Here is a 14,536-nt window from a genome sequence, read left to right on the forward strand (position 1 = left end):
AAATCTTAGCGAAAGAACATAGATGGTTTGAAAGGGGCGTAAAAGAAGCGATTCTTATAAAACAACAAAATCCTTCATTAAACCGGTCGGGTGGGGTGAGGTTCAATTTGGATCGTTCATACAATAGCCTGCTTAGGCAAAACAGGTTAGGCAACTCTCGCAATGCTGATGAGGGTCGTTATGCTGATGAGGTGATACCGGGGGCAGTGGGGGTAATAGGCCAGTCGTTAGTCAGGAATGTAGGAACAATCAGTGGGGCCACAGGGAGGGGTCCCCCGCCCCCCCAACCTGAGAGTAGGGACCTATCATAGCTGTGTCCGGCGCCACCATGTCTGGACATTAGGGATATATAAATGGGGCCGATACGACCAGTCAGACTTTAGTTCGCTGACGAAGCCTCTTGGATAGGAGGCGAAACGTCCGAAACCTTCACTTTTGTACAGATGACGGCTGAAGAAACCTTCTCATCGATTCCCACTAAATGTACATAATCATTCATTATACACATTAAAATATTATCAATAAATCAACAATTTAACACCATTTTTTCCCTAATTGTAAAAAATAATTGGCTATCCATCAATCACCAAGCGTCTTAACCTCATCATGGTCGCTGGAAATTATTCAGCAATTCAAAATGATTAAAAAATTAAGAATTCTTATTTATTTACAGTGGAAAAGATAATAATGAGCAGACATTATATTTACATGAAATGTGTTGCATTATTTTAGCAGTAATTATAAGATCGGTTAGTAAAAATGCAATTCTCTTCATTCATGCAGTTACACAATTTATTATCAGTTAAGCGGTGAAAAAAATTAAACTGGAAATCTTCGGGGGAATTCAACACTTTATAATATATTTATTTGATAAAAATGCATTTAGTATTGTTCAAAAATAAATATGAACTATTTTATTTATAAAAATGTGCTGTTTTATTGCTGCAGGAATATTTTCCCCTTTAAAATGTGTTGTTTAAAATATCATAAGATATATTGACAAAACATAACTAAATAATAATCACCAAAAAAATTCACGGCAACTCTGTTGAAATGTCTCAAATGACATGTTTACTGAGCAGGTTTTCATAAAAAATTTAGACAAAAGAGATCTTTGCTTTAAAATTCAAACAAAAACTTCATGGAGCGTGACTATGTCTTAAAAGTGAATGTATTTATTTATTTTCGCCAGCCCATCTATCCCATTTAAATATCGAACGCGACTCCCAGGCACCAAAGTTTGCACACCACTGCTTTGCGATCTCTTACCTCTTTGTAACCCAACGCGGCCGAAGGTTTGAGGGGCGGTGCCGGACGTAAACAGCTGAGCGACCAGGGTTTGCTCATCTTTGGTGGTTCCAGGGGCCCGCGGCTGACTGAGCTGAAGCTGCCAAGGTGGGACAGGTGGGTAGGGGTGCCCACCATGCTCAGGGGCTTGCCCTCTACCGTCTGCACGGGAATGCAAAAGAGCATCACATTTGATGAAAGCTTTCCAGAATGTGAGCTTTCATTTTGTGTGGGGGATCTGGTACGCGCTATGTAGCGAGCAGCGTGTTAAATGCATGTGCCACCCTTTATATTCGTCAATTTTATTGACATAGCATTCATCAGAGTGAGGACTCAGAAAATGATTTCTGAAAGTGAGGCCATGAAGTTTTGAAATAGTTTGAGGTGGTTGGGAGGTTGGCAGTGGTAATTCTAAAGTGTTTCTCAGGCTCAAACCTTCAAGAAAGTGCCCGCAGGGCTGCCTCCTTTGCTAAACGGCAGCAGCTGCTCCAGCCACTCTTGCAGCTCCTGTGCACTGCTGCAAAACACCGTCACCCGCTCCGTCATGCTTCCTGCAGACCAGGAAAAAAACGCACGGATGCGCATGCACACGCACACGCTTTCTTGAGCACAAACAGACCACATCCACTTCTGGGAATCTGTGTCAAGTGCAGGCTAACGAAGTAGTTTCTTGTGCTGGTCAATCTACAAACCTGTGATATCAAAGGCAAAATGTGCATTGTCCATATCTTGTATGTGTCTCGTTACAGTCGTGCCCGACAGTGGCAGTCGTCCCTAAAAAACACATTAGACGTGAAACATGATTTGTATTGTCCAAAAGCGGAAATGTGTGTGATCTGGTACAATCAAAGTGGCTTGTCAGTTCTGCATTCTGTTGATAGTAAAAGAACAATTTGCTATAAATAGGGTCACAAGCATTTGCAGATAATAAATAGCAAGACACACTTTTCAGTACAAGTCAAGCTAGTGTCGGGTATTGTAGTACTGAAGCACTATCTCGACCTCACTGCAATAGTTGCCCGAGTTAAATGAGAGTGTACGCTAAAAACAAAACCACACGGCTTTGGTTCCAGCTGTTTATGGGTGGAAATGACTTGCCTGGTAAATGAAGCCACTCATACGTGGACTGGTAGAAAGCATCACTAGCACGTTGGGGAAAAGCATCAAGTAGCGCTCATCTTTGTCCTGAAAGAAAATGAACCATCTTTATGATATGATGATGATATAACACTGACAAAGGCAGAAAGCATATCAATGATTGTAACAACGATGCAAATTTCAGTTACTCCATGTGTGGCGTATCGCATTGTATGTACTTATTTTAGTACAGTAAAGTCTCGTTATATCGATATTCAAGGGAGTCCGAAAAAATATCGATATAACCGGGACTATCGATATATCCGACCCTGTTTGCATGTAATTTTCTCCATGCGTGCATAGAAATAGTATCGATATAACCGGGACTATCGATATATCCGATATCGATATAACGAGACTTTACTGTATTTCAATAATGAAATAATTTGTATCCCGTGTCTCTTTGACATTAAGTTTTTGCTTACTCAAAATGTTATACAATAGACACTCTTTTCATGAAAGTGATATGTAAAGGTACAAAGGAATACTTGAAATACTTAAAAATATGTATTGTGGAATGTGTTTAAAGTGTGCTTGAGTGTTAAAATGTAATTTTAGCTTTCACAAGTGGGTCAGGTATGTATAGCCGTGATAAATTGTACCTTCGTGAAAGTACAAAATAATAGCTTCAAGGGTGAAAGGAAAGTGAAATAGCAGAGGAAGATGATGCCAACATTCTGACCGGTGCGGCGGTTGACACTAAAACCTGCAATTTTCTGCAATCTTCTTCCAAGCCACAAGTAAAAACCAGACACCCCCGACCCCCTCGACACGCGCACACACACACACCCCACACACCCACACACACATTCAAATACCCACAAGAAAGATGACATCGCTCTTTCGTCGGTTTGGTTTTGTAAACATGACCAACAAAGCTCCCTTTGGAGGCTTTCACACCTGATGTTGAAGCATTTGCCTTGTACGAGGATTTACCCGCTCTCTCACCTCACTGGAGCCGGTTCTCATGTGGACCTGGGAAATGTAAAGGACATGACCCAAACTTTTCATGCTGTCTCCTTCCCAGCTGCGCACCTGTTCCGACAAGATTTGCAATTCCAGGTTCTTGCGCTTCCGCAAGTCCTGACACTGCGTCTAGTGAAAGAAAAAAATATATACAGGGATTAAATAAAAAACAATAACCATACAAGTACAACTGGTTAAAATATTGGTGACACCTAAAAAAGTCACAAAAACATTGTTGATCCAATTAATTTCACGTCATAGTCATCAAAGCAAAACAACAAAATACATAGTCCCAAATATTTGTAAACTTCTTAATACTGTCCATGGATTTACAATTTGATTGAAAAGTAACTCAAATTTTAAAAGTAATTACAGACTATTTAATTGTGGTAACTTGAAATTGGTTGATGGCAGAGCGGCCCGGGAAGTTGGTGCCACTATCAAATAATACTCCATGCTGAATTATTTCGTGTCATATTCATTTTGTTTCAAAATCACAGAATAAAAAAAAATAAAAAATGAAGAAAAACAATTCAAGAAGATATTCATGTAATCAATAGAGTAAAAACAAAAATATCATTCAAAATACCGTTTAGAAATTAATGCTTCAATGTCAAAATATCCTGATTTTAAAATAATCATTTACTCGGTCAAAGAGATTTCCTTTTGGTAATTATGGCCCCTCCCTACTCATAAAAGAAAGAAAAAAAATACAACCCACGCAGAGGTAAATGTAATTTTCCATGGCAGATCATGCAGGGGGATGCTACGTGTGAAGAGACCTGTTTCAAATCAGCCCACATCACAACCCACAAAGTCAAACAAGACGTGTAGATTTCGAGTGCCCCCCGCTCCACTAGGAACCTCGGCTCTTTGTTGTAGAAATGGACAACTGTTCTCTTTCTCTGTGTGGTTTTGAACCCATGTCGTCAACAACACAGCGCATCCTCACTTTGATTTTATTTTTTTTTTGCTTCCGTCCTTTCAGAAGAAAAAAAAAAAACTAAGCCTTTCTAACAACCTTGACAACGAACCCCCACTATGTGAAGGTGCACTTTGCGCCTCTGATTTGCCTCCTGGAGAACTGTGCGAGCGACAGCCGAGTTGTCCATGCTTTAAAATGCTATATGCTAAGAAGAAAATGTAACTGCGGAAGTGAGATAGAGCTCAAAGTAATCTATTCAAAATGGTAATGGATTCTCCATTTCAAAATCAAGAAGTGACTATTGAGACTCACAAGGAACCTGTAATACATGAACAAATACACTAAATTCCAGTTGTCATGTCACACACTCACCACTAAACTCCTGAATGCCGCTGTGGCCTTCACAATGTCGGAAAAGTCAGGATGGGCTTCCTATGGTAAGGACATGGAACACTTACACAAGAGGTCGGATATTTGATTTGTTTTTTTAATCCTCAATAATTTTGATGCATCTCTACCTCCACATGTCTCTCCAGCTCCTGCAGCAGGGTGGGGTACTTGTCCAGTCTCATGAAGGGCCTGCTAAGGCTGGTGGTCAGTGTCAGGATGCCCGGAGCGCTGGCTCCTTGGCTCTCCATGAACTTGTCAAGGTCCTCGCTAAGGGAAAGAAAACACCCTCAAAACGTAATGTCAGGTCATTGGAATATTTTCCACAATAGGACATCAGCTATGAATGTTAGCCAGCTAGCTTAGTCATCCAGTATCATCAATATTTTTTTTTTGAAGTGGTGATTTTTATCGTCAGGGTTCGAAAAGCAACTAAATATAGGACCATCATTGACAAGTTGGTAACAATAAGTAGTTCAATTCTCCCAATGACTTACTGTATTTATTCAAGTATAACGCGCAAAATCTTCTACCTAAATAAGAACTCAAAGTTTGGGTGCGCATTATAAATGAGGCCTGTGGAAAAAAAATCTCATATATATTTAATGCTTTATCCCTTCTAGGAGGGGGCAGCATCTCCATAGGCCCTTCAGTTTCGATTCTCGGAAAGACCCGGATCAGCACATTCCTTTTTTTTATTGATGCTCTCCTCGCCCACACTGAAACGTGAGTTAAAGGACAACCGACACCCCCAGATAAATTTAGTCCATAATTTGTAAAATAAAATCAAAGGACTTGTACTAAGCTCATTTTACAAAGATTCCACCGCATATAGCTATATTTTACGTTCACAATTACCAATATCCAGAGTTTCGATTCAGTGTTTACATTGTCATTCAGTGTTTACATTGTCAATAAATGATTTTTATCACAATGCTTGTTGTGAGCCGAGAAAAAGTGAAACAAAAATGTATAACGATTTTTAATTGAAAATTAGGGATGTGCGTTACACACGTGTGCACGTTATACTCGAATAAATACAGTACCTGCACCTCGTGTTTTCATGGTAACAATAGTTGCCATTGGCATGACAGCACCCAAAAAAATGTTTGGTGGTAATTGGATTTTGAATGTGCTCTCATTTGTTTTCATTTGTGCGGTTTTCCAGTTAGAGAGTGATTAAGAAGTCATCTGTGAAAAGTTTAAAATTGTGAAACCAAGTGCTTGTGCATGTCATCAATTAAAGCATTGCCAGTAACACATTTTTCAAAACTTTGTGTTCAGCTTTCTACGTAAACTGTGTGGAACATTTGGGAAACGTTCGACAAACCTGTGTGTAGCATTAAACACGTCATTGGAAAGGTTTATACAGAAAAAAAAGATGACCCGTGTCTCTGATAAAGTATGAACTTGAGCTCATGGAACAACTTCCCATTTACCTGATGTTTCTGATTTCACCGTGCATATACATACACAGTACATGAGTGACATTTTGAATTGAATTTGAATTTTAGCCTCTTTGTGGTCAATGGTTTTGTTTGTAATTTGTTGTTTGTATCTATATTATTACTACAATATTTTATGTAATTTACAACAGATTCTTTTCTTACAGACAGTGGCTTTTTTTAGGTGTTCAATTACCTTCCATGTTTCGGCGTATACTTCCGCCTTCGTCAGAGTGTCACGGATGTTGTTGTGACACACCTTTTTCAGCTGATGTTATTATGAGGCGTGAACTACCTGTCAGATCTGACAGGCAAGCCACGCCCCCCGCTGCCCGCACATCCCTCCAGGACACTGCTCCAGGTGGTAGAGAGCATGTAAGCTCCCTCATCCCTGTTGATGGTCCTTGCTTCTCGCTTCCGGATTTCAATGGCCTCCCTGATCCAGCGCTGATACGTATTTGTTTTCTTCGGTGCGGTTGTCTCTGGCTTTCTCCCAGTTCATGATGTGATTCTCTCTTTTGCAGTGCTCTGTGATGGCTGATTTATGGTGTTCCCGTTGTGCTTGTTCTTTTATTGCTCTTGTTTGTATTGTTGCTGTCTCCTTCTCACACTCCTTCTTTTGCTCTTTTTTCCTAAAACTCCTTCCTGTCTCCCTGATGTATGATTTATTGCATGATTTGCATGGGATTTCATATATTGAGTTGCATTTATTTTCCGGGTGTATTTTGTCCTTTGGATGTACCAAGATCTGACGGAGAGTTGTGTATGGTTTGACAGGAGTGTTTATGTTGTGTTTCCTCCATCCATCCAGCAGACATTTAAACAGCTTCTTCCCCGAAGCCATTAACTCTTTGAACAGTAGGCCAAATGGAACTGTATAGTGCCTCTTGCAATGTTTCGATGATGATACTAGTGCAGCGTGTTCGACCGGAAACAAATTCCCTGTGTGTTCTACATACTTAGCAATAAAGATGACTCTGATTCTGATTGCTCTTTGTATGTGTTCTGTGATCCCTCTCATGTGTGGCAATGTTACCATTCCTCTGTGCTCTTGTTTGTTTGTTTGCTTTTTCTTTCTCCCCTGTCTTGTGTTGTTTTTGTTTTTGACCTGCTCTGCACCTTTAGTTATTGCCCACTGAGGATATTGAAGAAAACAAATATCAGCGCTGGATCGGGAAGGCCATTGAAATCCAGAAGCGAGAACAAAGGACCATCAACAGGGATGAGGGAGCTTACATGCTCTCTACCACCTGGAGCAGTATCCTGGAGGGACGAGCGGACAGCGGGGGGGCGTGACTGACCTGCCAGATCTGACAGGTAGGTCACACCCTCATTGTAACATCAGCTGAAAAAGGCGCATCTAAACAACATCCGTGACATTCTGGCGAAGGCGGAAGTATGGGCCGAAACATGCAAGGTAATTGAACACCTAAAAAAAGCCACTGTGTATAAGAAAATAATCTGTTGGAAATTAGATATCAAGTAGACAGTATGAACTTAACACAACTAATATTTTATGTACACTGTTGCTCAAGCAATTTAACTTTATTCATGGAATCTTTAACACTTTGCTTAGCATGGCAGCAAAACCACATGTGGGTGCAGCATGTCGTCCCGTGTCCAAGTGTACTAATGTTGCACCTCAGAAAAATGTCAGTCCTCATGAAGTTATTACACCATTACTCAACGTGGCATCATTGTTTTCACCACTAGTGGAGAGGATGCAGTACATTCTTATTTTTACATCCAACGATATAAAGATTAAAGCATGACACCTAGTGGCAGATCTTCACATCCCCGCTTTGTCCAGCGGAAAGGTCGGTGCTGTTGGACAGTCTGCGGCTGGATGGATGCATGGCTTGAGGAGCCCGCGATAAGAAGAAAAGGAGCGTCAGCGCCGAGCGCCGATGCGTATGTGGAACTGTTGCAGCTTGGAATTGAAGTGGATTTATTTGGGACATGAGATGTGAGACAATCTGTTTTCGTCAATGGATGCTACCGCTGCGTGTTTGCTTTCAACATTTAGCTTGTAGCAGACCTGCACATTCCACCATGATGTCCCTGATCCATTGGTGAAAAGGACGCTTTGATCTTTTCCTCTTTCATCTAGAACTGCTTCATGTCACAAAGACGGTACAGAAAGTGCTTACGAATGAATGACTCTGTGTCTTTGTGTTGTCATATTTGTTATTTAGTTTTTTTTTTGTTCTTTTGACTTCAAGACGGCGCCGCGCGAGTGGCTGCCTTTCCAGCAGCTCATGTATTTTGTTTCTCTACTTTCATTCCTTTCATGTGGAATTGTTCTTTTTGGGTTTAATAGGCATTTATTTATTATTTATTATTATGTGACTGGAAGATAAAACATCTTAAAGGACTTTGACGTTCTGCTTGTGATGTGATGAGGGAAAGAGATTCTCATTTCACGGTAAGATCAGAGCATTGTCATCAAATGGTGAGTATAGTATAGTTTTTGCTTTTTTGAGTGTGCCGATGACCATTTTCTGCTCGGGAGCCTTTTACTGAGCGAGTTGCTTGTTCTGTAGCCACAAAGGGACATAAGTCTTCTTGTGCCGGTCCCAAGCCCGGATCAATACAGAGGGTTGTGTCAGGAAGGGCATCCGATGTAAAAGCTTGGCCAAAACAAACATGCGGATCAAACCTCTAAAGATGGAGGACACTGATTTGCTGTGGCGACCCCTTGAAGGGAAAAGCCGAAAGGAAAAGGAGACTTTCATTCCTTTCATGACTTTGCTGCTGTGAAATGTAAATTTCTCCACTGCGAGACTAATAAAGGCAAATCCATTCATCCATCCATCCATCCATCACGTCATACTGGAATCGACCATGTTATCTGATACAAGTGCACCATCTAACTAAATACACTTCAAATCAACAATTTATCCTTCAGTTGGGCAAAGACTGAACTGTGTTTCTCGCGTTTTGTCCCAACCACATAGCTCACCAAGATATACTCTGATATGAAATCATCTTTCCCCAATGTAATGAATGGAAAATCTATTAATCCCCTTCAGCTCCCCATAAAACACCAACAAAAGTGTTATTGTTAACAAAACATAATTTAGTTTTAATTCCTTAAGAAACAATGGTGGTGGTGGTAATATACTCAGATATAATATAGGCAATTAAACAACTAAAAATACTATATGCTTTCTCCTATCTTTGTGACTGCTTTTTTTCCTGTATAGGATAGTAGTAGTTAAGCGCTTTGTTACAGCTTCAGCTGTTTTTTAAGCGCTATATAAATAAATATGTATTGTATCGTATTGTATGAATGAGAATAGTTTTCTGTTATGGGAAAAATAAGGGTTTGAGGTGGATTTGTAAAAATTTTAAGATTTTATTCATGGGTGAGTAATACATTGAAAATTAACGAATTATTTTGGATAACGACATAATGGCAGTTAAATGTGTACACAAGGTGTATTGTAATTTGGTATATTATGTAATGTATTGTTTATCTTATGTGTGGGTAATTATGAATATTGCAAACATTCTATGATATACTAATAATGGCATACATGTGTTGCTGTGTTCAAATATAATGCTAAAGGCTTAAAGGTATATGACACTCCAATTTCAATGCTAGTGTCACTAGCCTATCTATACTGTTTTGCATTGAGAGTGAGCATTAAGCTAGAAGTTTGTAAAAGACAAGGTTGTGTGATTAATTAAAATACGTCACTAGTCTATCTATGCTGTTTTGCATTGAGAGTGAGCATTAAGCTAGCAGAGTTTGTAAAAGACAAAGTTGTGCGATTAATTGAAATACACAACACAAATTTCAGATTCCTAAAATTAACCATTTACAACGGATATTCAAACAGAACTGCTACATATTTTGAATGTAGCAAAATGTTTTAATTCATGATTAGAATTCATTGTAAAAAACAAAAATGCATAATTAGGTTGTATAAGAATATATATTTGTAACTCACCTGTGATCCGTGAGAATACAGACTGCTAACGGGTGGCCGGAGCAGTAGGCCAGGTAAAAGGACTTGATCTGACACATCATATTTAAGAAGCATCCGGCCAGTCGCTGTTGGCCTTCTGGGACTCTGTGATAACAAAGTCAAAGTGAGAAGAGTGAGCAATAAGAGCAAACAGAAGAAGCATAAAGGGGCAATCTTTGTTATATTCTCCAGACGTCTCTAAAGATGATCTGCAGCAGTATTAAGAAAAACGCTTGTGTTCGATTACATCAGAGCAGATGTGGCGATTATTGTGATCAGTGTGAATATGAATAGTCATAATGAGGTGATCATTCCCTATTTTGAGAAGAAATGTGTCAATAGATGATGACTTACTTTATACATTCCTCCAAAGATGCAACCAAGCCCTGCTGAAAGGTGAGAATCTCCTCAAGGTTACCACACAAAGTGGTGCTGTCTGCACTGCTCAGCCTGCGCAGACAGTCATTGAACACTAAGTAACTAAATATTTAGATATTCTGCGAAAAGATGGCATAAATACTCTAATTTTCAAGTACAGCAAGTTTAATTAAAACCTAAATCCGCAAGGTTAAACCTGCAGGGTAATTTTTGCGTAGAACGACCTTTGAGGAAAAAAGTTGTCCTCTTACTTGTCGCTGGCTTGTAACGGTCGGAGGTAACAACTCAATACTGATTGGAGCTCTTTGACAAAATCGCGCTCATGTTCCAAGATGTCCAGCACCACCTGAAAAAAGACACATTCATAAATCACTTCCTAGTTGTATATGGAAATAAAACTTGTTTTCTTGTTATTTTACTGGATTAGTTGATTTCTTAATACAGTAAAGTCTCGTTATATCGATATCGGTTATATCGATAGTACTGCTTATTACAATACTATTTCTATGAACGCAGGGAGAAAATTTACATGCTGCAGGATCGGATATATCGATAGTCCGGTTATATCGATATTTTTTCCGACTCCCGAGAATATCGATATAAGGAGACTTTACTGTATATAGAAATGTGTCGCTGAATCTCATTTTCCATTCTATGAAAGCCTAAATGAAGATTACCATTTGATCTTGGTTTTACTCACTGGTGCTTTCTACTATCTTTGTAACTGCTTTATTTCCTGTATATGATAGCTGTTCATGTTAAGCGCTTTGTTACAGCTTCAGCTGTTGTTAAAGTGCTATATAAATTAATATGTATTGTATTGTATTGTATTGTATTGTATTATGGGAAAAAAAGGTCAACATTTGATTAATTCTGGAGGACCCCTGAACAGTTTAATGATTGATCAGGTTGAAGACGATGCTGTAAACTCACCACACTGTAGTAACTTTTGGTCAGCTGAGCTCCTTTAGGGGACACTGGTTTTTCTACAGGGAGAGAGATTGACAATGATGAGTCGTTTCACGCAGCAATTCCCACCCACTGTGCTCACAATGATCAACAGGTGAGGCCAATGAAATGACCGGATTCCTCGATCTTGGTTCAAATCTGGGTGTCAATATAAAAAAAATGGTGTACTTTTTTTTCACAAAAAGAATAAAATTGCCGTTATTGCGACATTTGACTCACCACAGGCCTTGACCTCGCGCACATAGTTGCTGGGGAACCATCCGGTCTTCCCGTTGAGGTTGCCCTCCCACCAGCCGCCTTCTTCCTGCCGCGTCACGATGATGATATCGCCTTTGGTGAACGACAGTTCGTCCTCGTTGTTCTGCTTGAAATTGAAGCGAGCCTTCACGATCGGCTGCCCACTGTTGCTGCTGCCATTTTCCGACATCTCCTGTCATGTATGTGTTTACGTATAAGATGTCAAATTCAATTCATTTGTCAAGGTTATACAGTGGGACCTTGGCTTACGAACTTAATTCGTTCCCAGACAGAGTGTGTAAAGAGAAAACTGTGTATCCCAAAAAATAATTTCCCATTGGAAACCATTAAAATGAGAATAATCCGTTCCCAGGTCCCCATAAAACATAATTTTCTACTTTCTAATTTTCTAAGCCTTAAAACTACACAAAATATACCTTGTTTTATGTATAATAAATGTGCTATAGTATTATGATTAAGGAAATAAACTGTACTGTAAAATAAAGTCATTTTATTTACCTTTGTGATGGTCGTTAATGGCTTGGTGGAATGGAGTGTCCGGTTTCCTCAGCATTAAACACTTGATGAGGAACATAGGCTTCTTTCGCCATCTTGAGGAATGATCCCTTGTAGGTGCTTTCTCTGTGATAATTGTGTCTAGTTCTTCATCAATTGTGATCTGTTTAGTTGGGTTGATAGCTTTTTGCATAAAGTGTACAGATGACTTGTGCGGGTTATTTGTGGAGCCTGATTGATGGGATATTTTAACTGTTTTCTATCCATGTTCTCACTATTCTCACACTCTCATACTTGTTTTTTTTTTGTTTCAAGCTCTGTCATCTCCCTTTCGTGTGTGTGTTTTCTCAATCTCTCTCTGTCCGCCTGTCTCTTTAATGTTTAACACCCCCCTCTCCACTGCTGGGTTCTTGACCAATCACGTGGCTTTAACCGGAGATGCCATTTTGTTTTTTGGAGAACGGCCTCACTCTCTCTCTGTCTGTAAACCCATCCCCCACTGCTGCGTTCTTGACCAATCACATGGCTTTAACCAAAGACTGTGGGCGGGGAATATAGGACAAAAACAGTGGCCACCATTTTCTTGTTAGGAGAACGGGCTCGTTCGCGAACGACACCATCACTCATTGTGGCAGCTCCGTGTGTATCCCGAAAAACAGTTTGTAAGCAAAGGTAAAATTTTAATCAATGTAATGTTCGTAAACCAAAAAGTTCATAAGCCAATGGGGTCGTAAACCGAGGTTTCACTGTATTTGCCTTTTATATCCAAAACTTTTTGTGACACGCACACGTGAGTTTGTAGCAGAACAAGAGAGAAGATGGAGAGCATACCACAGATTTGGATTGTCGTCGCAGAGAACCTTTGGACTTGGCGGAGGAGATTGTGTGCAAAGATGATGTAGGACTAAGTGATTGTGTGCCGGACTGCGGACATGATCTCTCTGCAGCAATGTCTGTGGACACACAATATGCAGCCTTGATTATCGAGTTTTCTTATCTCATTGAAACTGGATAATCAAGAACTCCTGGGGTGGGATGAGTGTGTGAGGCGCCTAAATCACATCAGTGACTTCTGAATTTCTGGCATAACTAGATAAACAAGACGCCTTGCTATTATTCTTACAGTGAGGCAAGAAGATTTGGGCATCATAGTGGTCAACACAACTGCCTAACAGTTCTAGAATTTGGGGTTAGAATATCTGCTCCAACCTTTCTGTATGGAGTTGCATGTTCTTTTTCACTGTGCATGCATGGGCCTTATCCTCCCATATTTCCCAAAACATTTACGCCGTGTTCATATTAAAAAAAAAGATCACAAGGGAGAAGAAAGACACAGGGGACTCTTGTTAGATCAACTAATTCATGACTGATGCACCTCAAGTCATATTTGCAACAAATATTTGGTTCACTTTTAAAAAGTAAACCATACTTGTAAGAACCACACTAAATGATTTCATTGTTATATTTCATCACGACATTCACAAAAAAGTATCCTTCCAGCATTTTAAGTTGCTGCATTACATGTTGAAAGTTCTGTTAAGGCTTTCAACAAATGAAACATGGACGCTGATGAGCTTTGAAAGATTTGCCCTTCCTGTCACTTTGCCTTGCCACCATCCTGTTTTGTCCATTGTGGCCTATAACAGGGCTGCCATGGCCGAAGCAACATCAAGTAAATGTAATCTCAATGATGACATACAGACAGTAAAGTGTGACATGAATCAACCAAAGTGATTAGAGTCGATAAAAGCTAATACAATACTAGAAGTAACATTGTTGAAGTTTGTCATTTAAAAAATTAAAATATTACATTATTGTAAAATGCCGCTGATGGTGGAGCAGTACACTCGCCTCACTTGTTTGCGGGCAACGTGTGATCCGTTCCCTTCAATATAATACAATACAATACAATACAAGACAAAAAAATAAAATACAAAAAAATAAAATAAAATACATATTGATTTATATAGCTCTATAAGAACTTCTGAAGCTATAAAAAAGTGGTTAACATGGACAACCATCATATGCAGGCCAAAGTCAGCTGGAATAGGCTCCAGCAACTCCCCGTGACCCTGTGGAGTCACACGTGCGCATGCCTGGGAGATTTGACAATGAACCTATTTACGAATAAAGAGAAACATCAAACTCTTTAACCCCGTTCAGGAGAAGGGTTATTGAAAATGGCTGGATGGATACATGATTAGATGCTTATTTGTCTGGCAATTGGATGGCAACCGGTTCATGGTGGCCCCTGTCTGTGCCCCGAAGACAGCTGGGATAGGCTCCATCACCGCCTGCGATTTTTGTATTGCTTT

The 14,536-nt window shown here is 39.7% G+C and overlaps 1 protein-coding gene across 2 annotated transcripts in view; it reads right to left on the reverse strand.

Annotated features, from left to right (window-relative positions):
* arhgef6 (Rac/Cdc42 guanine nucleotide exchange factor 6) overlaps positions 1–14,536 on the reverse strand; it is a 35,519-nt gene that overhangs the window by 7,815 nt on the left and 13,168 nt on the right. For both annotated transcript variants that reach the window (XM_088989778.1, XM_088989779.1), the window contains exons 5-17: positions 13,053–13,174; positions 11,688–11,898; positions 11,433–11,485; positions 10,751–10,845; positions 10,476–10,571; positions 10,104–10,226; positions 4,834–4,972; positions 4,688–4,747; positions 3,373–3,519; positions 2,386–2,472; positions 1,980–2,061; positions 1,723–1,838; positions 1,270–1,449 (exon numbers count right to left, since the gene is read on the reverse strand). In XM_088989778.1, the coding sequence (XP_088845904.1) occupies positions 1,270–1,449; positions 1,723–1,838; positions 1,980–2,061; positions 2,386–2,472; positions 3,373–3,519; positions 4,688–4,747; positions 4,834–4,972; positions 10,104–10,226; positions 10,476–10,571; positions 10,751–10,845; positions 11,433–11,485; positions 11,688–11,898; positions 13,053–13,174 (1,511 nt within the window). The remainder of the gene's footprint in view (positions 1–1,269; positions 1,450–1,722; positions 1,839–1,979; positions 2,062–2,385; positions 2,473–3,372; positions 3,520–4,687; positions 4,748–4,833; positions 4,973–10,103; positions 10,227–10,475; positions 10,572–10,750; positions 10,846–11,432; positions 11,486–11,687; positions 11,899–13,052; positions 13,175–14,536) is intronic.

This window comes from Hippocampus bargibanti, linkage group LG02 (assembly GCF_051943395.1).
Source record: "Hippocampus bargibanti isolate YZ-2025 linkage group LG02, ASM5194339v1, whole genome shotgun sequence".
NCBI classification, from domain to species: Eukaryota; Metazoa; Chordata; class Actinopteri; order Syngnathiformes; family Syngnathidae; genus Hippocampus; species Hippocampus bargibanti.